This window comes from Centruroides vittatus, unplaced genomic scaffold (genome assembly GCF_030686945.1).
Source record: "Centruroides vittatus isolate TY-2023 unplaced genomic scaffold, ASM3068694v2 contig_3084, whole genome shotgun sequence".
Lineage (NCBI taxonomy): Eukaryota > Metazoa > Arthropoda > Arachnida > Scorpiones > Buthidae > Centruroides > Centruroides vittatus.
The window spans coordinates 44,024-69,775 of record NW_027121983.1 but is presented as its reverse complement, the minus strand read 5'-3'; the positions used below and the strand labels follow the sequence as shown (position 1 = coordinate 69,775).

At 32.7% G+C, this 25,752-nt stretch overlaps 2 protein-coding genes across 7 annotated transcripts in view; both read left to right on the top strand.

Annotated features, from left to right (window-relative positions):
• LOC136973094 (trypsin-3-like) overlaps positions 1-21,644 on the top strand; it is a 150,697-nt gene extending 129,053 nt beyond the window's left edge. The window contains exons 1-6 of one of the 6 annotated variants that reach the window (XM_067267792.1): positions 14,678-14,780; positions 14,863-14,921; positions 16,247-16,356; positions 17,971-18,224; positions 21,166-21,301; positions 21,398-21,542. In XM_067267792.1, the coding sequence (XP_067123893.1) occupies positions 14,735-14,780; positions 14,863-14,921; positions 16,247-16,356; positions 17,971-18,224; positions 21,166-21,301; positions 21,398-21,419 (627 nt within the window). In that variant the 5' untranslated portion in view covers positions 14,678-14,734 and the 3' untranslated portion in view covers positions 21,420-21,542. Of the gene's footprint in view, positions 1-14,677; positions 14,781-14,862; positions 14,922-16,246; positions 16,357-17,970; positions 18,225-21,165; positions 21,306-21,379 lie in introns of those variants that run through there. The other 5 variants (XM_067267791.1, XM_067267793.1, XM_067267789.1 and 2 more) reach the window with 5 other exon arrangements.
• Positions 1,087-7,652, top strand: LOC136973090 (trypsin-7-like). Its single transcript, XM_067267781.1, has 7 exons — positions 1,087-1,112; positions 1,215-1,294; positions 1,382-1,440; positions 4,203-4,312; positions 4,479-4,735; positions 7,209-7,348; positions 7,429-7,652. The coding sequence occupies exons 1-7, from the start codon at positions 1,087-1,089 to the stop codon at positions 7,603-7,605; spliced, it is 849 nt and encodes a 282-aa protein (XP_067123882.1). The 3' UTR covers positions 7,606-7,652.
• Positions 21,645-25,752: the final 4,108 nt, after the last annotated feature.

Sequence of the window (25,752 nt, the reverse complement as noted above, 5' to 3'; positions counted from 1 at the left end):
GTCACGGTTTCTCTTCGTGTTTTTATTCCATTGAATGCACTACGGTACCTTTGTTTTGTATTTCTAATTGATTAAGCCTTATTCTGTTTTCCACGTAGTGTTAACATGTAGTTAAAATCACTACTTTTTTTTACGGTAGTATCCAGGCGTGATCTTTTAATTCGATTCGTTAAGGCCTACCCTCTGAGTTCGAATTAACGAGAGTCTTTAATTTTATATATGATTCTTGGGCGAATAAGAACTGCTAAAACAGGAGATCTTGCAAAATCAATTAAATTCCGTCTGATTATTATCTATAATATAAAATAATGTAAGATTAAAAATAAAACTTTTTTTGTCATCCACGAAACACTACAGAATACAAAAGCAACGACCCCCAGAACACAGAGGACTAAAAGACCGGTGTTGCGGTTCTCGCCATCAACGTATTAAAATTAACTGGGGAAGAATGTAAAGAAGTCGCGTGAACGTCTCGCGAGTCTCTTGTTAGCGCTCACTTTGAGCTCATGTGTTTGAAGAGAAAGACGGAGATTGCAACTGTATGCTTCGGTACAGTACAATAAAGCCTTTGTTTCCGTATGACATAAGCAGTTTTCATCTTTTAGCTTGGACATTAAGACGTAACAATATAACACAGATATTGACAATTTTTGGTCATATATATACAAAATTACAGCTGTCCACGTTGTATATTATTTGATTACTTCATCTGTCTATTATTTTAGTAAATTTTTCGAGCGAATCGAACGTTCTGTTCATTAACTATTTTTCTTTAATTATTTAATTTCTTGTTTTTTCTATTATATAATTTCACTTAATTAATCAAACACTTCGTTTATGAAAAAATAATCAGTCAAATTAAACTTGTAAGTAATGTAATTCGAATTATAAAAAAGTGGAGATTAATAATATAAACACTTACAAATGTTACTTGTTTTTAACCATGTTAAAAACACTTAATAATCGTAAATATTGCTGTGTAATGATGATACTGTAATAAGATAGTATAGTAACAACTGAAATATATATAAAAAACAATTATATTTTAGTCTATTATATAAGATAGAACAGTATACAGGCTTTATAATGTCGAAGGAAAGACATTTTTTGAGGTATGTTCGAAGAAAACGAACAGAAAAAAATTCACTTGCGTTAAAAGTAAAGGTAAAAGTGAATTTATTCATCATTATTTATGTCTTCAATTTCCTCTCTAGATCATTGAAGAGATTACAAATTATTCTTGTGTTTGTTTTAATTCTTTTCACGGATGCATACGAGCAGAAGGCTGTGTCTGGTTAGTAAGAAAAATAATAAAATATTTGAAATTTCTATTAATTCGTGATTGATGGTGATTCATTACAATTATTTATATCATATATAGAAATTTCAAAAAGAATTGTTGGAGGATTCTTAGCCAACATTAATGATTATCCATTCATGGTAAGTTAAATGTTTCCATTTGTTTTAGATTAAGGTTAAAAATCTGTTTCTGTATTCCTTATACATGAAGTCTTGTATTGTAATACAAAGTTTTTACATTTATTTTTTCGTCAATACAAATTTCGAACAATATATGATAGTTGAATGCATTTGATTGGATTTTATATCGTTCGGTCTTTTATGGTATATGGTAGTGGTTCTAAACCGGTGGATCGAGAAGCCACGAAAAGTGTGTCAAGAGATTACAGAATTGATTTAAAAAAAACATTAAACTTTTAAACTTGTCAATAAACAACAAAGTGTATTTTTGTACTTTATCAATTGTTTCTATCGGTCATGTATTATAAAGAACGTATTATATTGATACAGAAATCGTTTCTTTTAGAGAATGCTCTATAGCAATTTACTTGTTCGCTTGTTTCTTGAATACTTAATAATGTTTAATTCAATCTTGAAATAATTAGTTAAGTTTAATCCTTGTGATATTAAAATATTCAGAAGAACTGGCAGATGGTATGGCCTCAGTGTATACCTCAAGATAAGGTTGAAGGAATAAGTCAACGCAACGGTTGGCGATCCAAGAAACATGACTACCGAGAGGAGTGCCTATGGGAAATTAGTCCCCACTGGGGTGTTAGACGAGAAAAGGAAAACCCGGACAACTCTACATGTAGGCCGAATTGACCAGGTGAAAACCAGTAACTAATTATAAGTTTTCAGTAGTTTCTTCATTCGACTAAACGTGAATGACTAAAATATTTGTAGTCTTTCGTACATTTTATGTAGTATGGCTACAATAAAAAAACGGATTACAGACATAGTGAATTTTTCACGTCAGGTTTACAAGTTGACTGAGTTCGGTGTAGTTATTTATCTTATTCGATTAAGTTCTTTCATATATAAGGCACTAATAGAGCGCGTATATGATTTATATAAACTTGTCTGTCTATGATGTGGTTATCTTTTATTTATCAATGTTATATCTTATTTATTATTAATATATATGCAGGTATATTTGCAATACCTGCAAATATATTTGCAGGTAAAGAATCCATTATATCTGTGTCTTAGTATTAGAAAACGATAATTTAATGTCAGTCGCAACGAGGAGAAAGCAGAAATTAGCTATAAAATTTTAGTGAGAAAAAAATTCGCCATAAGAGAAGTGACGCTGAATAGAAGTCACACAAAAATCCATAAAAATAGTTGTCAAAAAACGTTGGAATGATTTTATAAATAAATATATTATATATATATCTTTGTTAGTTCCAACGCTGTTTTGTGTTCTTAATACTTTGTCATAGAACGACGGTTTCTGAAAAAAATTTATTTCTAGAAAGTGCAATTTTCCAGTTATATGATATATACAGGTATGTATGTTATGTAATTATGTAATTATGTAACATTGTACATCTGTACGTAAGTTTTTATGTATGAGATTTCTGCTTTATGTCTATACGTCTATAAACAGATTTCTGTGAGAAATGCACTCGAAAAAATTTTTACATCATACTGAAATATTCGAACATGTCATAAGAAAAAGAAAGCAAGTTAAATATTATAAGGAATTCACGTGAATTTGTTCTATATGTAGCGTTTATAAATTGTATAGCATGAGATTGGGTAATAAATAAATAAATCTCTGTTTTTTCATGAAAAAATCGGCGAGACTGCTACTCCTTTAATATAGGCGTAATCCTGAATAATAACATTACAACTGTTACTATCGAGATTTTGTAAACACTCAACTTCATAAGAATATTTACCTATTTTATGTATCATGATATGTCGTAATTAGGTATTTTTTCTGTCCTGTAGGCACCCCAAAACAGCTTTTTTTCATACCTTTCAGTGGTTTCGCTAGGTTCACAATTGGATTGGCTGAAAGGTATGAGGTGGGATCAAATATATCATAAACAACTTGAAGACTAAATTCCCGAAGTTACTAGTAAGGATTCTCTTAAATAATTTGATCTTATAATCTTCCAACATTCTTTTGTTGTATTTTTATGTATACTTGTCTTAGAGCTCAGGTAACGCTTTGGAGTAATGTGATGTTTCGGTTAAGAACAACTTTTTCCATCAAGAGGAATGTTCCTGTATGATAAGTTTTCAATAGCAATTTTATACTTGGTTTCTAGGAGAGAACTGCGATTCAGAAAACAGCAAGCAATCAAGTACTAAAATGATGTCATTAATTATTTTATCCAGTTCGTAATATGCTCACTATTATGACGTTGTAATCGCCACTACTTAGAACTCAAAGGGATGCTACGTACTGTACGTAACTATTAAAAATTGGTTCGGAATTCGTGTTATATTTTGATCGGCGCTAGTTTTCATTTAAGTTAAAATTAATGATGTTATCAAAGTTATCGACGATCAGAACATTAGATGAAATCAAAACAATTTTATTTGCGTTGCAAACCGTACGACCTCCAGCGACAGTTCCCACATATAAAATGAAAGGGACCGCCAATGGTCGGCATTAAACATAATGAAAATTATAAGTATAGATAAATTTTAGTATTTTCTTACGTTTAGAGTGATTTGATACCAGATAATAAGTTTAGAATGATAAGGACATTTCGTGAAAGTTTTCAAGATTATTCTGTACGAAACAAACGTTACGAACAAATTGCTGAAATTCCGCATTTCTTCATATATTAACATTATTGTTCACTCAATGACGAGTGCTCCTGATGCTGTCATTCCTGTGACATTTTCAGACAGATAAAACTAACCAAACTTTGATTTTTCAGGTGGCTATTTTCTATATAAAAGCATCCGGTGTAACCCTTCCTTATTTTCAAGGTTCATTCTCGTTGATAACTACTAAAACTGTGTTAGGAGCTGCTCATGTGACGTATAAGTATGATTTTTAAATTTTAAATAAAAATAATTGCACACTTTAAGAATTGTAAATGAAATATAGTCCAGTATTTTCTTGCTAGCATAAATTATAATCGCTTATAACATAAATTACCATTGTAAAATGTTTTTCCATCTTTTCTTACTTGAATTTTCATATTTTATAGTGCCACAGCCGAAAATTTATTTGGAAAAATAGGAAACAGTAACAAATTTATGGGAAAATTAATTTTCTTTTCGAAAAAAATTGAACATCCAAAATATAATCATAAGAAATTTAAATATGATATTGTGTTGTTAATATTAAAAAATGATGTTTCTGATTTGTGCCTAACCAATCCAAAGCCTGTACCTATCGCTTTACCATTGTCACAGAAGGAAAATACTATCAATAATGCAATTATAGTAGGATGGGGAGACATGGGTGAGTAAATATCTTTTAAATAAATTATTTAATATTATATGTTCCAAGTATAAGCAGAACATTTAGAACAGAAATTCTATATTAAATCACTTGCAATTTATTTACATTACGCCATTCCATGTATTTCATTTGCGACAGGAATATTCAATTCTCTTTTTATATATTTTAAACTGTTGAAACTAGGACTATATAAATTATCTTTACCATTTAGGAAAAATATTATCCCTCTTTTCAATCTGCATCCTTGATGAAAAGACAGCACTTTCTTTCTTTTACAATTAAAAGATAGATAGTTTTTTTGGGCAAAGAAAACGAATAATAAGCGTGACTCGGGGTAAGATGGTAAGCGGGGGGAAGATGCCTAATTTTTGTTATTTTCAAACGGTGATGTCAGATACTGTCATGTGTTTGTATCAGCAATCGTTGCGCCAATATGAGTGCGGAGAGGTGAAATTGGCGACCGTTACTACATTGTCTATTTCTGAGAAGAATTTGTTTTATTCTTCTTGCAGTATGAAAGGTAAATAACTATGATCAAAATGGACCACAAGTGGATTCGATAAGATTCATTGTTTGCAACAAGTAGCTTCAGGAGTCTTGTACGGAAAAAGAAATCATGTGCAATAACTGTGAAAATAAGCATTAATAATACTTACAGTGTGCTGTTAAATTTACTTTAAAGTACTTTGTATTACGTACGCAATAAATTAAATTTGGTTAAAATATTCGAGAAATAATTTTATGCAATTATATCTTACCCTAATCCTTTAGGCATCTCACCCGGATACTCGGGGTAAGATGCCTAAAATGCCAGAGAGTAGAAAAGTCGTCATTGCAAACACAATACATAATTATTTTTTATATACTTCAAAGTTTTATTTGAAAAACATACTCAAGAATATGATATTTTCGATAGAGGTTCCCAAAACCCAAATTATCGCTATAATTTCCTTCGTAAGCAAAATGTTAGGCATCTTCCACCTAATCACTAATTGAGTTTGCTTTGGTCTTGCTAAGAAGAAGTCGTTTCGCTTGTCGAGGAAAAGGAATTGTCGTCTGATTTTGAAGATATCATCTGGCGAACGAGTAGATACGTCTCGTCGTCGAAAAAGTGGTGTTTCCTGGAAGTGCCATCTCATCGGAAGGCGACTTTCCTGAATGGACTTATACGGGATAAGGACATTTGTCAAGCATCGGCGTTCTGGTTACGGACGCCATTTATAGAACATTTAATTAATTTTTTTCCTTTGGATAATATTAATTTGTTTTGCCCCATGAGTTAAAGTCCTGATTTGCAGATTCAGTCATATCGAAAAATCACATTTAAAAACTTTAGACTCGTTTAGCTGCATTAGCTGTATTTATATCGCCTGCATTACCAAGTTATAATTTTTTATTAGATTGATCAGTAACTGACAGATATCATAAATAATCATCTGAACAGAATATCGCTGCTGTTTTCAAACCATACTGTCATATTGTACAGTTTTTATATGTAAAACTTGTTCCAGAAACCATCTCTTTCTTATACAGACCTTGATAGATAGAATTCACTTGTAAATGCTGCAAATAATTTCCTACTTAGCTGCACAGGTATTGTTCAGGCGCATATGTCTGGCTCGCCTGAAGAACAAAACATTATCAATTACACGTTGAAGGTTAATTACAAAACGAATAACTATCGATAAAATTTTTTAGATTTTATTAGATATTGCACTATAATAAATATTTTGTCTGAATGCTATATATAGTATATATATAGCATTCAGATTTGCAATCTTTTCACTATATAAAAGTAATGTTTTTTTCTACCTATATGTAGGGGCTGCCGTTAACTATTTATTATACTTTATCTCAACGTATTACTAGTGATTTGCTAGTGCTATTACTAGTGCTATTTCCAAATTTTTGGAAATTTTACAATCAATCCTGAATTTCTCATGCATTTTTTAAACTTGAGGAATTCCAAAATATAACACTATTCCAAATTATTTACGATTTCCTAATTTATCTTTTGTCAAACAAGACAGCGTATATATGCATTCCTACTCGAGTAATCGCCTCTTTCCTATTTCACAACATTTTACCATAGTGGATCATAAGGGTTCCAACTTTACGATATGAATTTACCACTTGTATGTTGTAAATGCCCTATTTTTCGCAGACGTTTACATTTCAAAGGTGTAAGCAACTGCTTTTCTTATCTTGTGTAATTTAGCTTTTTTTCAGTTAAATAATTCAGCCGATTCTTCTCTCTTAACAGTTTATCCACCCTCCGATTTTATTACCATTTTCCTTGAATTTCGAGAAAACTTTTTTAATTACTGACAAAATATTATAAAGACTTTAAAGTTGAACGTTGTTTGTTATAAATATATTATAAAGCACTAAAATTTCTAATAGTTTATTATAAAATTGAATTATATCATGATAATTTTAACACTACATTTATATGTATGTAATTTAAATTTAGAGTATAAGTACACAAACTACGAATACTGTCTTAGAGCTGCTTACACGGATGTTATCGATCCTAGGGATTTGACAATTGATAAGGAGCCATATGACGGCTCAGTAATTCTGACAAAAAAGCACGGAGTCAGTACTATGCATGTAAGTATAAAAATACGGGGAAAAGGTAAGGACAATATAAAAGAAATGACCTTATAATATCTTTAACTTTTGGAATTTAGGGTGATTCAGGTGGTCCTCTGATATACGAAGACAAGAATGGATGCAAAGTACAATTTGGAGTTATAGGTGCCGGAACGTTAGAAGCCGGAGGTTTAAATCTTTTTATGTCTACAAGCTACTTCTCAAATTTTATAAAAGAAAACAGCGAAGGGGAATTAACTTATGAAAATATGTAAATGGTTAGAACTGATAGACACAAATGTTAACAGATTCTATGAAAAGTATGTACAACTGTAATGCAAATGCTGAGAATCGTTTTCATCAATTCCAGGGAAAGGTTGTTGTAAATACTAGTAAAATTAAATGTAATGTTTTATCAAAAATATTATATTGAATTCACGTTAAAAGTGAAAATCGCATCTTTCATAAAACTGACATTACTTTTGAGTATTATTTGTTGTTTATTTAACTGGAAATCCCTTTTGAGTATTATTTGTTGTTTATTTAACTGGAAATCCCTTTTGAGTATTATTTGTTGTTTATTTAACTGGAAATCCCTTTTGAGTATTATTTGTTGTTTATTTAACTGGAAATCCCTTTTGAGTATTATTTGTTGTTTATTTAACTGGAAATCCCTTTTGAGTGTTATTTGTTGTTTATTTAACTGGAAATCCCTTTTGAGTATTATTTGTTGTTTATTTAACTGGAAATCCCTTTTGAGTATTATTTGTTGTTTATTTAACTGGAAATCCCTTTTGAGTGTTATTTGTTGTTTATTTAACTGGAAATCCCTTTTGAGTATTATTTGTTGTTTATTTAACTGGAAATCCCTTTTGAGTATTATTTGTTGTTTATTTAACTGGAAATCCCTTTTGAGTATTATTTGTTGTTTATTTAACTGGAAATCCCTTTTGAGTATTATTTGTTGTTTATTTAACTGGAAATCCCTTTTGAGTATTATTTGTTGTTTATTTAACTGGAAATCCCTTTTGAGTATTATTTGTTGTTTATTTAACTGGAAATTCCTTTTGAGTATTATTTGTTGTTTATTTAACTGGAAATCCCTTTTGAGTATTATTTGTTGTTTATTTAACTGGAAATCCCTTTTGAGTATTATTTGTTGTTTATTTAACTGGAAATCCCTTTTGAGTATTATTTGTTGTTTATTTAACTGGAAATAAAAATATGTTATATATTGGTTTGAATACATTTCGCGAAATGATTATAAATGAATTTAACCAGGGTCACACACACCTGAAAATGCGAGGAGCTTTTTAAGGGGTGCGAAACGTTATGATCAAAAACGGCAATAACTTTAGCAAGTTTTAAATCAATTGTTACTCATTAAAAGGAAAATGTCTAAACATTGTACAATCTCTATCAATTTTTAATAGAAGTTTTGAAATAGCAAGGAACTACTATCCCAGGGGTATTCTAGTAAAAATAAAAAAATAGTGGCTTAAACAACATAATTACATAATCCAGGATTATCTTCATTTGAAGTATTAGAAGACATACATTAAAAAATATAATTTTTTCAAGTCTATTCTTTCCATTCTTTTTAACAATCTATCTCAGAAGTAGCAGCAAAACTGGCTCGAAAGGACCCCCAAAGGGATCCAAGCAGTTATATATTATGGCTTCAAGACACGGTAGCTATTGTAAAATATATTATCAGTGTTTTATAGTGAAAGCGCCGAATCCTACAATAAAAAATCGGCGTTTTGATCATTTTAAACTTGTGTAATTTTTTAATAATCTATATTTGTGCTTTAATGAAGATTTAGTTATAGTATCGAGCAAGTTTTGTTGTTATTTCTAAACTGTAAAAAGAATGTGAAGTTGTAAACAATACAATCGAAAAAATATATTTTTTTATGTAAGTCGTCTAATACTTAAAATTACTTTTAATTGAGAAAATACTGAGGTTGCCAGTATTATGAATGTTGAGCAAATAGTTCGTTCTCTGAAAGGTGATTATATTCCTACGTTAAACGATTTGTTACATTTTTTTGGGAAGTCATGTTAGAACTCTTCACTCAACCAAATTTCACACTAGTGAAAGGTTTACAGCTAGGGTTACATCTCTGTCGTCTCAAATGAAGGGACAATGCGTGTAATGTAAGGGAGAACATTCTGTGTATAAATGTGCAAAATTTCACGAGTTTAAGGTGAATGATAGAATAAAGTTTGTAAAAAGAAGAAACCCATGTTTTAATGGCTTGTTAATTTATTAAAAAACCACGGTGTAAAAACACTATAATGCCACATTTTGTTTAAACTGCAAGAGGACACTTGTATTATTCTAAAGAAAGAAATTCTTCAGTGCTAATGTCCAGCCTGGGTTACAAACTAGTTTCCCATCCATTGCTGCGAAAGCATTCACTGCCAGATCATTCATGCTGGAAAACTATTGCCTAAAATTTCTAGAACTAGCAATTTGTGTCCATTTTTATATAGTCGTAGTGTATTCGGGGCTGAAGGCCGATTACAAAATGCCAACCTTAATTAATTAATTTTTATTAGGAATGTAGGAATATTATTCATGGATGTATTACATGTTTTAAAACTAAATCAGTCGCTTCGGAACAACTTCTAAGTAACCCACAGTAACTTATGAGAGAGTAAATCAAAATTATGTTTTTAACTGTTCAGGGATTGATTTTTGTGGACATTTTCTTATAAAATATAACAATCAAAGAATGGACGTGTACAATAAAATCTACGTATGCAATAAAAAGATTCTTTATTAGACGTGGTAAAAGTGCCAAACTATTTAATGACATTGCAAGGACGTTTATTGCAGCTTAAAATAAGCAATTATATAACATGGTAAAAAATCCAGATGAGAAACTAGCTAATTATTTGTCCTCAAGAAATTCAGTAAATATTTAACCCCCTACAGCCCCTAATTTTGCTGGAAAGTGAGAAGCAAAAGGTAAATTTTTTAAATAGAATTTTAAAAAAAGAGTTGAAGGAAGTGCGATATTCACATAGGAAGAATTTCTTACAATCACGAATCAAATAAAAGAAATTTTAAATATTCGTCCCATTCTCCATTTATCTTATGATCCGGAAGGTCTTGAAGGTCTGACATCTGCACGTTTCCTTATAGGTCGTCCAATTAATAGTATACAAGAAATTGATCTCAAGCTTTTATAAGATAACAGACTTTCACATTAGAAAAGAGTTACAAAATTAACTCTGTTTGGCCGGGATCCCATCCCCGACAGGAAATTGTCTGTCGAGCTAAAGCCAATAGTTTGGTGACTTATTTCGTAAACACGACCAGGACTGCAAAGGAACGGGGTGTGAGACTATTTATTTGTCGCATTCCAGGACCATATTGACACATTCTCAGTCGTACATCGTATGAAAGAGCGGGAAATCAACCATCGGGGAGAGTTCAGCAGTCAGCTTACACGAAGCTCAAAGTGGAGATTTGTGGATTCTTCTTCAGAGGGGGTGGCGGCTAGGACCGATTGGATCCAGCTGCATCTTCTCCGAGTCAGAAAAACATATTAGACAAAAATTTACGGGACGGGAGTTAGGGAAGGGCATGACCTGACTTTGGAAGAGAACGGCCTGGACAGGGGTGTGGGGTGTTCCGTGACACTTGTCCGGGCCGTTTTTCTCCAAATCGCGTACCGGACAACAGACTAGGGACCAATCGTATGTTAGGAGACCACTGTTCGGACCAACCAAAATGCGGGGTTTTGGGTAAAAATAATATAAAAACCCTAAATCCCAAGGACACGAGGAGGTTTTAGAACTGGGGACTTATTCTCAGTAGTTAAGCTAACGAATACGACAAAAACCAGTTTCTATCGGAACCACGAGATTGGCATTTAATTAACTGTGAAAATGCTATTCTGAGCCGTACGTTTCGTTTTCGGTTCCTATAGCCACTAAGCTTTTCTTATCGATCACTCTCGAGGTGCCGTTAGGAACGTAACGAAAGTAAAAAGAACATGGCAACTTTAGGTGTAAGGATGATATTACTTAACGAGCAATTGGAGATAGAGTAAATTAGCATAGGACGTCATGAATCTTGGTTTTTCGTCTTCGAGATAATTCATTTCGGCTAAATGATACACGCTTTAAAGAACTTTGTCGTCTTTCGAAGCCTTTACTATTACATTTATGCAATGAATTACGAGAAAAGCTAGAGCCAGGGCCGAATTTGCAAGCTATGTAAACTTAGCTTAGGGCCTCGAGTTTCAAGGTAGCTCAAAAATTTCTACAAAAAACAAATAAAAAGAAAATTGAAGTCAAATTTTGTAATAATTTGTTTTTTACAAACCAACAAAATATACTGTACTTTTTATTTTGTGTAGTAGTTAATTATATTAAATATTCTATCTGTCATTTATAAATTACAATTATTCCGAACATAATTAGAAATTATTTTTAAAAACTGTTTAACTTAATATAACTTTTTCCTGAATCTAATTTCTGTTTTTAACTAACATGGCTCATTTAAATCTTAAACAGTATTGTTGTGACACTGAAACTTTGGCCTCAGTTTGAAGAAGTAGAAAGTAAAAGAGATGCGGTGTGATCCTGGCATCCCTTCTACTTTTATAGTAACACTAGCTGACCCGGCCACGCGTTGTTGTGGCTCAAAATGTATCTATTATAAATGTATAACACTTCCCCCGTGGGGGGAATTTCAAAAAATCCCTTCTTAGTGTAAATTCTCTTGACGTACCCTATTAAAACGCAATCAAAAACGCATCTAAAATAGTATAATAAAAGCCGAGTTCTTCACAGTAAGCCTTAATCCCGTCACTTTTCCCGCTGGGGAATATCGAAAAATCCCTTTTTAGTGTATATTCTGTTGACGTAACCTATTAAAACACAATTAAAAACGCAAAAAAACCGCATGTAAAATAGTATAATAGAAGCCGAGTTCTTCACGGTAAGCCTTAATCCTGTCCATCTCCCCCCCACTGGGGGGAATTTCGACATGTATATTATATAAAAACACGTGCGTATTCGAATGCAACGTTGTGTCAAAATTTCAAAGGAATCGGTAGGAACAAACGAACGTTATATTTTATTTATACTTATATTATACGTATTATACGTTATATTAAATATTTTATTTATATAGATAGATAGAAAATGATCTGCTTCAGTCCATTCTCACAGAAAAGCATAATGCCTCACAGGAAAACAAACTTAGGTCGTCGGAAGGTAGCGCCATCTGTTGGACATAAAAGCCTTGATCCATATATAAATATATTTTTGAAAGGGGGCAAATGGTGTAGGGGTATGAAAAATAGATAGTAGCCGATTCTCAGACCTACTGAATATGCATATAAAATTTGGTAAAAATCGGTAAAGCCGTTTCGGAGGAGTACGGTAACAAAAATTTTGACAGGAGAATTTTATATATAAGATATACAGTCTTTTCAAAACAAATTACAATATTCCGTTCGCATTTAGTAGCTGTATATTATAATAATTAACTGTTTAAAATGAAAAGTATTCATGAGAAAACTGTTTTTGACTAACAACATTCTAAATATTTGGATATACTTGTCACATTTTTTGATACAAATTTAAAATAGAAATATTCTGAATTTCGTATATTATTTTTTGTTTTTGTTTTTTTTTTGTTTTAATGTATATACGAAACGTAACATGGGTAAATATGTTTGTTAATTAAAAATAGTATTGGTTGGAAAATAAATTATTTTCTGACCACTTTCTTAAAGATTCTACAGATTTTGATATATGATATAAACTGAAAATATTAACTATCTGACACAATTTCTACATAAAGTATTTAATAAAACGTTTACAATTTTTAAACAATGTTTCAATTCTGTAAAAGATGGGAATAGCCTCACTGTTTCTCACACTCTCTTCCCCGTATATAATTTAAAAATTTTGTACTAAACAAATAAATATATAACAAAATTACTGAAAAAATATCAAAAATATATTTAATAATTTTCACACTAGAAGCCGTTATGATCTCCAGATGTTTTTCCATTTAAATACCCCAATTGTCTTTCTTATGTAAGCATTAAAGTGCCCTGAAACCGACGATGTCTATCAGAAAGAAAAGCTGCAGTTGTCTCCAAGACAAAACAAGTAAGAAGTAGAACACGTGTTTTACAGTAATAAATGATCATGTTATGTTGTTTACATTTTAGTTTTTAAGGTACTAGGTCCACTTTTCCTAAATATAGAAAACAATGATCAACTGCCCAGTACTTGTATTAACAATGACAGAAGTATAATAACATATACAAACATACACAAATCAGAAAATGTCATCAAAACGACAGATCGAAATGTAAAGAATGAACTGTATAAAGCTCCTGAAGCGAAATTTTTAAATACATTCGGAAATGCAGTGGCTGGAGCTGGAAAACAAGAAACTTCCTCATAAGATTGCAAATCTTGAAAAAACAAGAAGAGTGCTTCACTTAAATTGTTTATCAGGGAGACACCAAAATGCTATATATCATGTTTTACAAAATAATCAAGAACACAAACATAAACGCTATAATGTTCACATGCAATAATTAAGCTTGAAGATTATGGTGCAACGATCAATGCTGTTTGTGATTGGTGCTGCAACAATAGTACTGCATTAGAAAGGCTACGAATATCAGGCTCTAAAACATTTTTGTAGACTTGGTTTACCAATCTTGCTGCAGCTGACAGAAAGGTGCATGCAAGTATTGACATACCACAGATGCATCAGAAATAATTTAATAAATGAACAGATTTTTAGAGTAAATATCATTAAAGTTGAACTAGGTAATTATCATGAATACTTTATACTTATTTTTTCGTTTGCAGGTATGTAGAGATGGATGAGTTCTGCAGGACCCGGTTAGTTCATTGTCATCGACGACAATTTAACAGCGTCAAAATACGTTGATATTTTAGAGAATGGCTTAATTCCATCTCTACAGGCTCTATTCGGGGGAACGTTGTTGCGTCATTTTCCAGTAAAGTAGTTGAAATTATTATTATTATAATTCAAAAATTTAATGATTAGTAAAATAAATGTTTACAACTGCTAATTGTTTTAAAATTAGATTAAAATAATAATTTATAAACGTAAATGTTGCTATATAACGATGATTTTGTAATAAACTACTGAAATGTGCTGTATATAAATAAACCCCACTTATAATTTATTCCAATGATAATATATTATTTACGTGTCATAATGGCGAAAGAAAAACATTTTCTGAAGTAAGTACGATAGAAATAAACAGAAAAATTCGTTTAAATGAAAAGTTAAGGTAAACAGTGACTTTATTCGTGTTTAATTATGTTGCTAATTTTCTTTATAGAGTGTTAAATAAGCGATTCCGAATTATTTTCCTCTGTGTTATGATCGTGTTCACAGATGCATATGAACAGAAAAATGAAACAAGTAGTAAAAAAACTCAATTATATTTAATTCCTCATAATTATTCTCATCTGTGATAACTAATTTCACTTATTTATATCGTATATAGCAATTTCAAAAAGAATGTTTGGTGCTAACCTGGCCGACATTAATGATTATCCATTTATGGTGAGTAAAGTGTTTTGATAAATGTTACATTTAAATATATATATCATTTTTTGCAAACTGTTTCTTCTTGATCTCACATGAAAATTTACTAAGTCATTGAGAATTTTTTAACAATAGAAATTTTGAATGAATTTATTTAATTAAATTTGATTCTGATGTATATAGGCTTTATAACGGTAGGTGTCAACCGAAATCGTTATAACACGAAAATGTATTTCTAATGGCGGTATTCTCCATCTCGAGTTAAATCTAGTAAGAAATAAATCGCCAGTTCAGTTTAAAATCGGTTTTCTTCACGCATTAATTGTTGATTTAACTCGTTGCAACCGACGAGTTGGTTCTCAAATTATAGTTTAACGCATGTTTTATTTGAACTCGTCATAAATCTACGTAAACAAATTCAATTTTAAGACGGTTTTAAACTTTCACAAATTCAAAATAAGAAGACGCTACGAGTGATAAATAATCAGTAAATTTACATAGACGAATACATCACTGCAACGTTTATAGTTCATCCCCTGGTTACTGTTATATTCTGCCTCTATGTTTGTCTGTATAGTTGTTACTTCACTTGTTTATGTTGTAACACAGTTTTATATTTTACAAGTGATACTAATAATACTTTTATCTTGAAGTTAGCATAACTTCTTTCACCATACGAATCTATTCTCTAGTAAACCTTAACATCACGTGTTTTGTTTGGCCATGACAATTCTGCAGATACAACATGAAATACTAAGAAAATTGAAGAATAGCTCATCGCTTCAATTTTAGAATTCTTACTCCAGTGTTAAAATTGACGATCAATATGAAAGTAAAGTAATTCTAAATCTAGAGTTACCTGCTCGAAATCTCAGATTATGAAACTTACGATTTAAAACCATCTCGATGAATACAGTCGTAAATGGTATTAAGTGAATTTCCGATGTGAATACCAATCAAGCATTAAAGACAGCTACTACACACAAAGATAAGTACTGTTACTCATATTTAAATTCTTACTCCTTACTTCTGTTATAGAAGATATAGACGACAGGTTTCAATAAATTGTAAGGAAACTTTACAGTACATTCTATTGCATAGAATTCAAGACATAGTACTTCTGTTCATACGATACATTAAGCGAAATAACGCATCTTCACAACGTGACATTTATAACGAGGGGAAAATCTTCTGGTCATGCCTTTTATAAGAAATTCGCGGAGAAATTCGAAATATAATAATTTGATTTTCACTGTAAACAATAATTAGTCGGCATTCATTGTGCTTCCTGTTATTATTATTTAGATGAGAAACAAAAAACTAAACAAACTTTTACTTTTCAGGTTGCTATCTTCCAGAAATATTTTTGGAATATATCCCCTCCATTGCATAGAGGATCTTGCACGTTGATAACAAGTAGAACATTACTAGGAGCTGCTCATGTGACGCATAAGTATATTTTTTGAATTAATCATTAAGTTATATAACACACAGTATATACTTTGAACACGCTTATCTTAACACATTTGAATATTTTGATATATTATACAATAATATCGCAATTATTAATCGAGAAAAATAATAAACCATAATTAATGTTTACAATCGCTTATATCAGTTGTGGTCAATCATTTTAATTATGCTAAAGTGCATGGAACTTGCAGTCGGGCCGGGTCATAGTTTGTATATTTTATATATTCGTAAATTCAAAGTAAGCCTATTTCTATCATTTACAATTGATGTCTGAAATATGTTCGAACCGACGTGGTTGGGATATAGTTTAGGCATAACTGAGTTAACCACCATTTGTGACTTTCAACAGAATTCAAACACATTCGACGTATTTTCTTTGCAAAATCATAAAGTTCATTTACATACTGCGTTTTTAAACTGAGTATGAAAGACCACTATATTCACAGACAGTTACATATCTATAAGGATGAACCAGTGGATAAGAGTACCGTCAGTCATTGGGTTGGCAGAGTGTCAAAGAGAAAACAAGGTAAAACGAAACTGTTAGATCTTTCACGCTGGGAACAGACATACGCTGCTGTGATTCCGAAGACAATTCAACGCGCAAATAGGCTTATTCGAGACGACAGGCGAAAAACAACAAAACAACTTGCTGCTCAACTAGGCATCTCTGTGGGTAGTGCCAACAAAATTATCCACCGCTTAGGCTATTGAAAGGTTTGTGCCAAGTGGGTCCCCAAGTGCCAAACTGAAAACAATGAGAAGCAAAAAAGGACAATTTGTGTAGAGTTGCTTGAACATCGTGAAGCTGATGAACATTTCTTATCCAAGATTGTCACAGATGAGATATGCATTCAACATTTTTAACCTGAGACCAAACGACAATCCATGGAGTGGCTTCGCAAAAATTCACCTAGGAAGAAAAAGTTCTAAGAAGACCCTCGGCTGGCAGTATTAAAGTCACAATGTTCTAGGATTCGGAAGGTGTGATACTTATTGACACATTGCCTCCTCGTGAAACAATAAACTCAGAGGTTTACATAAACACCCTGAAAAAGTTGAAAAGACGATTTAGGCGTGTTCGTCCTCATAAAGATGTTAATCAAATTCTCCTCCAACACAATAATACGAGGCCACATACTAGCGTGCGCACGCTTCAAGAAATCACAAATCTTGGATAGACTACCCTTCCTCACCCACACTACAGCCCGTATCTTGCACCTTCTGACTTCCATTTGATTGGCCCTTTGAAGGATGCTATTTGAGGGAAGCGATACGACAACGATGAAAAAATCATAGGAGACAGGAAGTGGCTGAGAGAGAGACCAGCTGAGTGGTACCGAACTGACATACAGAGTCTGGCATCTAGGTGATATAAGGCGATAGATTTAAATGGAGACTATGTAGAATAAGGGTACTTGTAGCCAAGTAATTGGAAAATAATGTAGTATATTTGGATTTGTAAAAATAATAACCCTTGAGTAAAAAAAAGATCTATGTGCTTTACTTATTACACGTCTTAGTATAATAAAATTTAATCCTAAATTCCATTTTTTTTTCCTCTTCCCTTATTTGTAATTTTCATATTTTACAGAAGTTCAGTTGATACGCTGTTTGGAAGAATAGGAAGTGCTAACAGATATGCGGGAAAAATAATAGAGTTTTCAAACATAATTGAACATCCTGAATTTGATGAAGAGAAACATAGAAATGATATTGCTCTGATAATATTACAAAATGATATTTCTGACTTATGTCTAACCCAAGAACCGGTACCGATCGCTTTACCAGTTGAACATAAAATACTTTATCCAAATACTGCAATTGCCGTCGGATGGGGAGACGTTGGTAAGTACAACAACCATTGAACATAATATTTTTAAACGCGAGAATCAACGGTCCCTCAGGAATGCGACTGTGATGTGTGTGTCAAACGCACATTGGTAGGATGATCTGAGTTAAATAATATACGTTTGTTTGTGTGCATACGCAAAACGAAATTTGGGCAATCTGCAGAGAGGAATTCCTCCTCGAGGAGAGTTTCTGTTCAAAACCGTTACATTTAAGATTTTGAAAACTAACATTTCTGTTGAGTGATTAAAACCACATAACCCTAATATTTAGTTGTATGTTTGCTTCGAACAACGGGTTAGTTGAATGAAATTTTCCGGGTTTTTTCATATGTCTAAAATGGAAATAACAGCCACTACTCAATATATGACCTGCCAAAAGGCATTTCATTTGGCGATCTAACTTGGCTATAAACAAGTTTTGCTTTATCACAGTAGAGACGAATACATTTCTATGATTTCCTTTCATGTCATTAGATTAGTATCAAATCATTAGATGTCATTACATAAAATCGAAAATGTGATTTTTCCTCGTGAAAAAAATCTTATTCCTATTTTGATCTATGTGAACATTGATGCAATCATAAACACCAAGTCATTATAGTATGAGATATTAACTTTTGTAATGTAAACATGTTTGAAAACCACCAATTTCAATTTAAGGCTCAGTATGAATCAAAATAATAAAACACAAACATTATTTCCTAGTTCGGTTGATGTCTAACTTCTGTAAATTTATGAAGGCATTCAGACATAGTGGCGTAGCTAGGAGTGGGCGACGGGGTCGCCCGCACCGGGTGTCACCCGTTTAGGGGTGACACCCGACCGTGAAAAAAATAAACGAGCATCAACAATAGAACACGAGTCAACACAAAATATAAATTTTGAAGATATGATTTCCGTGTTTTCGGCTGTTAAAGCTAGAAAGAAGAGCTTTTAAAGTGTTTGTACATAATATGTATATGAGAGTATATTAATTCTACTCTCATTCTTCTTTTGCCATACTCAACTGTCACTTTCATACATCAATGTGAAAGAATATTTAATAAAACTGTACTATTATAATCGTAATATTGTAAGTTGATAATTAATTACTCTTATTTGTATTAATTAAATAAAATCATACTTTACGTTTATCGGATTTTTATTAATTTAACAGTTTTCATTCTTGGGATGACACTACGATATCTGCACCGGGTGCCACCCATTCTAGCTACGCCGCTGTTCAGACATTCAAATTTGCAATTTTATTATTATATAAAATAAATATATCTCCAGTATTTCAGCCCACCGAAAATATTAACATGGCTTCGTCTCAAATTAACTTTAATAAATTGTTTTCCGGTTAGTCTAATCGTCCTCTGATATGAATTGTGCCGTTTTCAGGTTTCCAGCAACTCAGCCAGTTGCTGGCACTTGGCTTTTTCAATCTTTATTTAGTTGAATCAACTAAATAAACGTGGAAAAAGCCAAGTGTTTAATAAATAACACAGTCTTGTGTTTAATACTCCAGAAAATAGACTATCTTTTCATGTGATGAGCATATGACTGGTAAACAGGCATTGCTGGGCTATTAAAACAAGTCACATCTTTCCTTTATTTAGCTTAACAATCTTCCTAAAATAATTTTCTAAAATACATTGTTTAGAAGTCAGCTCAGTTGCAGATCGTTTTATGTTAATAAAACAATACAGTGGTGCCTCATATAACGTACTTAATCCGTTCCAGGTGCACGTCCGTTAAGTGAAACGTCCGTTATACGAAACGCATTTTCCCATAGAAATACATGTTAAAACATCTAATTCGTTCCTCAGCATAAAATAATCGTACTGTATCATAAAAAAATGAACATGGGGTGCGTTCTTTTATTCCTCCGCGTAACTCTGCGCGAGCGACATCGGTTTAAAAATTCCTGCGGAACGCATTCCTAAATTCTGGTGGAAGTGCGCGCCGTCGAACGGCAAAAACGGCCGCTTGTAGCAGTAGTTTACGGTAAAAAGCAACATGGCGTCTTCCGTGGCTCAGATAGTTTCGTTTTCGGGTCCATTATGTGGTTTTATGAATGAAAATTTAAAAATTGTGAAAGCGCAAGTTAGTGCACGCGGTGATGTAAGTGTCTTTACGAATTTTTTTCGAATGGTAGCCGGCATTCTAATTTTTTTCGTGGCTATTTTGAATGCTCTTTCAACAAATAATCCATTTTACGGTTAAATTTTACAATTGTGACTCTTCTTTTGCTTTTAAAAGCTCATATTTTAGAATTATAGATTCCTCCATTACGATACTATCTGATGGGGCGAGCGCTGCCATCTTTCTTTTACCGTCGTTCCTAAATGCCTACAAACAGCAGCGCACTCCCGTAGTAGCGGAGACGCAGAGCTCCGCTACTACGTCTCCGGTTACGTTTGTTTAGTATGTTAGGAAAACACTAACGCACCCATGGAGCAGTCGCCAATTATGCCGAAAAGTCCGTTGTTCGCAGCCAGTCCGTTGCTCGAGTCACGTAACGGCCAAACAGAAAGTCCGTTGTTCGCAGCGTCCGTTATTCGAGGGCCAACGTTATACGAGGCACCACTGTATATTTAATTGATTCGATTTTCAAGTTGTTATTTTCAGGATCGTCAACTTAAAAAAATTCACTTCAACACCACACCTATCACGAACACCTGACATTAAACAGACTGCCTTCGATCTTTGTCATCAATACTGACGATATTGTCACTTTCATCAATGCAGTATATACTTATAAGTAATTTGATACTACGTACAAATTATCATGATATGCGATAAAACCATTCCGCTAATTACTCTATAAATTATTATACTGTTTATTATTTGAATGTTGTTTATATATAGTGTAAGCAATTTTAGATAATTTTAATATAACACTCTCATGAGTTAAGCCGTTTTAATAATATATTCATATATTTTAAATTTAGAACTTAAGTACTCAGACAACGAATATTGTCTTAGAGCTGCAGAATTAGATATAGTCGATCCAACAGAGATGAGTATTAACAATGTACCATATGACGGTTCCATAATTATTGCAGTCAAAGAAGGAGTAGCTCTCATGTATGTAAGTATATACACATGTAACATCCAGAGAATGAAAATGTATAAAACTTATATTAAAGATATTTTCTTTAAAAGTGAACTTTTTGAATTTAGGGTGATTCGGGAGGTCCTCTAATATATAAAAATGATGTTGGGAAAAAAATTCAAATTGGAGTTGCATCTGGAAGCAAGACGATTGTTGGTGATATAAATGTGTTTGAGTCATCAGGCTACTTTAGACAGTTTATAGAAGACAACAGTGTGGGAGAAGTGGATTTTGTACTGTTATAAATTATATTTACATTGTTTGAAAGTTGTAATTTTTAGAAGTTCTATGCTATTTCTGAGAAACTGCGTTAAAATAAAAGTCGGTTTGTCTTGGTAATTATTTGAAAACTAAACTTAATGAATAAAAATAAAATGTTATAAGAAGAATATTTAACATAATTGTCAACATGTTTGAATGAATATTCATTTTATTTGTATTTAGATAATTTATATATATAAATTATGAATAAATTTAAGTTGAAAATAGAATCTTTTGATGATTGTTGGCGTTTAACTCGAAACAAACATTTTAATAAAAATACACGGTGAGTACTAGTCTTGCACAATCTGGCAACTGCGCCTACATGGTGGATGCAATCGCGTTGAATTCTTGCATAAACATTCTCGCAAACGTAAGAAACAGACAAAAATTGCCATGACGGACTGTAGTAAACAAGCACTGAGCAGGAGACGAGTGACATGGCATCCACAAAACACTTGAGTACTGTAACATGAGGAGATTAGCGTGCCTACATCGAAATCGAATTGCTACCTGGGAAAACACCCAAACGTTCACAAAGCATCGGTGGAAGTGTGTGGAAATGAAACCAAAGCACAATGACGCGCTGGGCTGACTATTATCTTCATGGCCGTCGAAGCATCTCGGATGGCCAAGAACTGTGATTGATGAGGCTACCGTGGTGCACGTTTCAGAACTGCTTGGAGAAGACGTCGCACGTAATGCAACAAAATTTCTGCAGAAGTGAAAATATCACATTCTCCGGCACATCCATTTCTTCAAGTCTATTGTGAGGAGTTGATGATGTCCGGAAGGTGAATGCCACACCAGCTCACACCAGAACAAAAACGTCTGTCACGTGGAAACATCGATGGACTTGTTGAACAAATTCAACGCCTTGTTGTCGGAGTTCATCAAATGCATCATCGCTATTGACAAGTACTGGACCAGAAATTGAAATTATTTAAAACTTAAAATAAGTATTTTATGAGTACAGAAAAACACAGTTTAAAAGCCCGAAAAATAAGTACTCGGTTACATGATTCTTCATTCTTTTGAATGAAATCGAGTACAGTTTTACTTACTATACTAGAAAGGAAATGGACACAGGAAAAATCAGTCCAGCCATCATAAAATACGTGAAAATTAATATAGTCCTGATTTGAGTATATTCGCTGAGTCTGCACAGCCTACACCTGTTTGGTTTTGAACAGTGCTTCTCAAAGTGCGCAATACCGCTCACTTCGATAAGGACTTTTCTAAGCGTTACGCACGACAGGATCGCCCTCGTGTCCCCAGAACAGGCGTCGTTACTACTAACAGTGCAACCAAGGTAAGAATTTATCGAAGGTGTGTTTTTAGTAATATCTTTTTCTAGACCACTGATGAAGAGTAACCTAAATATTATGTCAGGTTAACTAACACTGTCTCACCAGTGACCAAACTGTTCCGTTTCCTAAACACTAGGAATTCGTTCATGGCTTTGCGCCTTCCCCAGACAGGTTGGCCAGCCGGGTTTTCTCTACGTCTGTAACGCCTGAATAGGAGCCAGATACCCTTTAAAAGTCCTCTAAAAAATTATCACCCTAGGCAGGTCGCCCAACTTTTGGCGTAACTTAACGAATTAACAAATTTTCCTATCATCTTTACCAATAATCTTTAAAATGCGATGCACTAGTCATTCTATAGAACCACCAACCAGAAACTCAGAAAACGTAAGTAGATATAATTCTATTCACCATATATACAACACAAATATAACAGAACCACTAAAATTATAAACCAAAATAGTATAGACTAACTATATGAGTCCACGCTGGGACAAGTTAACACTCTTCTGTATAGAGTCTTGTAACTCTCTTAGCGGAAAGCGCCATATTAACTGCCAACTTTTTCAAAAATAGAAAGTTATAACCAAGGGCGGTGGTGAAGAAAGAAAATTCGAAAAGCACTAGTTTAGAACGTTACCCGCGCCATTTTGTTTAGAAGATTTCGTCTTTCCTGGCGGTGTTCGGTTGACTTTGAGAGTTAAAGGCTATTGCATTGAGAGTGAGACGATTTTTTTTGTGACGGTACCTGATTTGGCAAGTGACAAAAATACTTTAATTGCTTTAACAATTTGGTAATGAAGGTGGAATAAACTAGGTAGCATCGAGAATGTTGGAAAGCAGGTGAAAACTGAGTACGTTCGAAACGGCTGAAGACTGAGAAGGTGTGAGTTTCTAGTGTTTTAAGAAAGTCTTCTGTTTTTGCATTTAATTAGTGATAAAAAATAAATAGAAATAAAATGTCGGAAAACTAAACTAGTAGAGAAAAATGTTACCTGTAGAAACACTTTATTAAACCCTATGAACGGTACAAGAAGTAAACTGTAGAGATGAAGACGGTCGTCGTTGACGTTGAATTGACAGACGTGACGGACAGACGTTGAATTGAGATTTGTCTTTCAAAGATGAAAGGGCACTTGGGTAACATTTTCTGCTCATGACAGGTTCTGTAACTACTTTACATTTTTAGAAATGTCGTACTACATTGGCCAAATGGAACATTCTGTAGGAATTGTAAAAATATCAATGTCCGTAGCTTTCTTCGGATTTTATATTAGGTAAGATAATTGTTTACTTTGAATAAAATAATCAGTTAAAATCACGTCATTTACATACATAAGTCAAGACGATTCACAACAGACACAAGATAGATATGAATAACTCCTGGTTTTCCTAGTGTTAACCAATCAAATCACTAGAGATATACTCTGATGCTTCTTGATTGTAGTTTTTACATTTATTCAGATTCTGTACTAATATTGTTTTAACACGGAGTATGCTCGTGTAATACACCCGTTTTTTGATTTCATATTTACTTATAAAATTTTCGTTGAGAACAGAATTCAACACTCAGTGTTCGACATATCATAGTTTAAAACATGGAATGAAATTTGAAACAAAAATTACAATTAAATGATTTCGTACAGAGCAAATATAAATTAGAAGTGTTGAACACAAGATCGTGTTAATAACAACCACGTGGCTTTTTCCACCTTTATTTAGTTGATACGGTACACGTTTCGGGCTTTGTGCCCCTCATCAGTCAACAGTCTTCCCCCAGTATGGCACTTGTACACGGTAAGTTTGCACATTACGAACCCGAGAATTAGAAGGTTATAAAACTCTTGTACATTATTAGTTATCTTCTTTCTCCTATTACAGACGATTAATGTACCGTACGTTTTCCAAGTTCGTTTGAGCACTTCCTTTGGTACGTTTATGTTGAGACAAATTTCAGAATTTTTCTTATAGACAAATTTCGAGACAAGTCCTTCAAGTGTAAGCTTTAGTTTAAACTTTCTTCTATTGAGCGGTGTTTGGATTGTGCGATAGTTGAAATTTACGTAATAAGGTGGAGAGGGGTTGAAACGAATTTAAGCCCTCTGGTTGTGTTTTTCGGACGAAAGTGTTAAGATTTATAGTATATTTAGCCAGTTTTTATTTATATTTATACAATTTTTTGAGTTAAGTATAGCTAGACTTTCTTTTGAACTTTCTATTATATGTGTCTTTTTCTTTGTACAGAATTTTGGTGTTGTCCTTATCAATAATGCAGTTATTTACTAGGCAGTGATCATTGAAGACATATTGCATTCTTTGATGCTTCATATCAGCTATATGTTCTTTTATTCGCATTTTTAATTTCCGTTTTGTTTCCCCAACGTAGGTATATGGATTTTTGCAAGTACTGTACATGGTGTTTCATAAACTACGTTTTTGGTTTCTTCTGTATTTTCATCAGGTTATCTTTTCCTTTTATTTGTTATTCGAGATTGTAATTTTTCATATTTTGGTGCTATCTCTATATTTATTTTCTTCATTTCTTTGTTAATTTCTTCGTGCAATCCTTTTATATATGGAAAGCTTTTGTATTTTATATCTTGGTTTTTTTCATCTTCTGGATTTGTTTTTCGTAGGTTAACATTTCTATTTGTTTTTCCCATGTATTTATCAATCGGATTGGGTATCCGTCTAATACGAACTTTTTCTTTAAATTATTTAAATGCTTTTGTATATTTTCAGGTTTACTAGTTCTACTTTTAATTTTCTTGAATTCCATAATGAAGACGTTTTGTTTTATGTACAACGGTATTTGGGAACTGTAGTTGATAGTTTTTGTGACAATACAAGGTTTT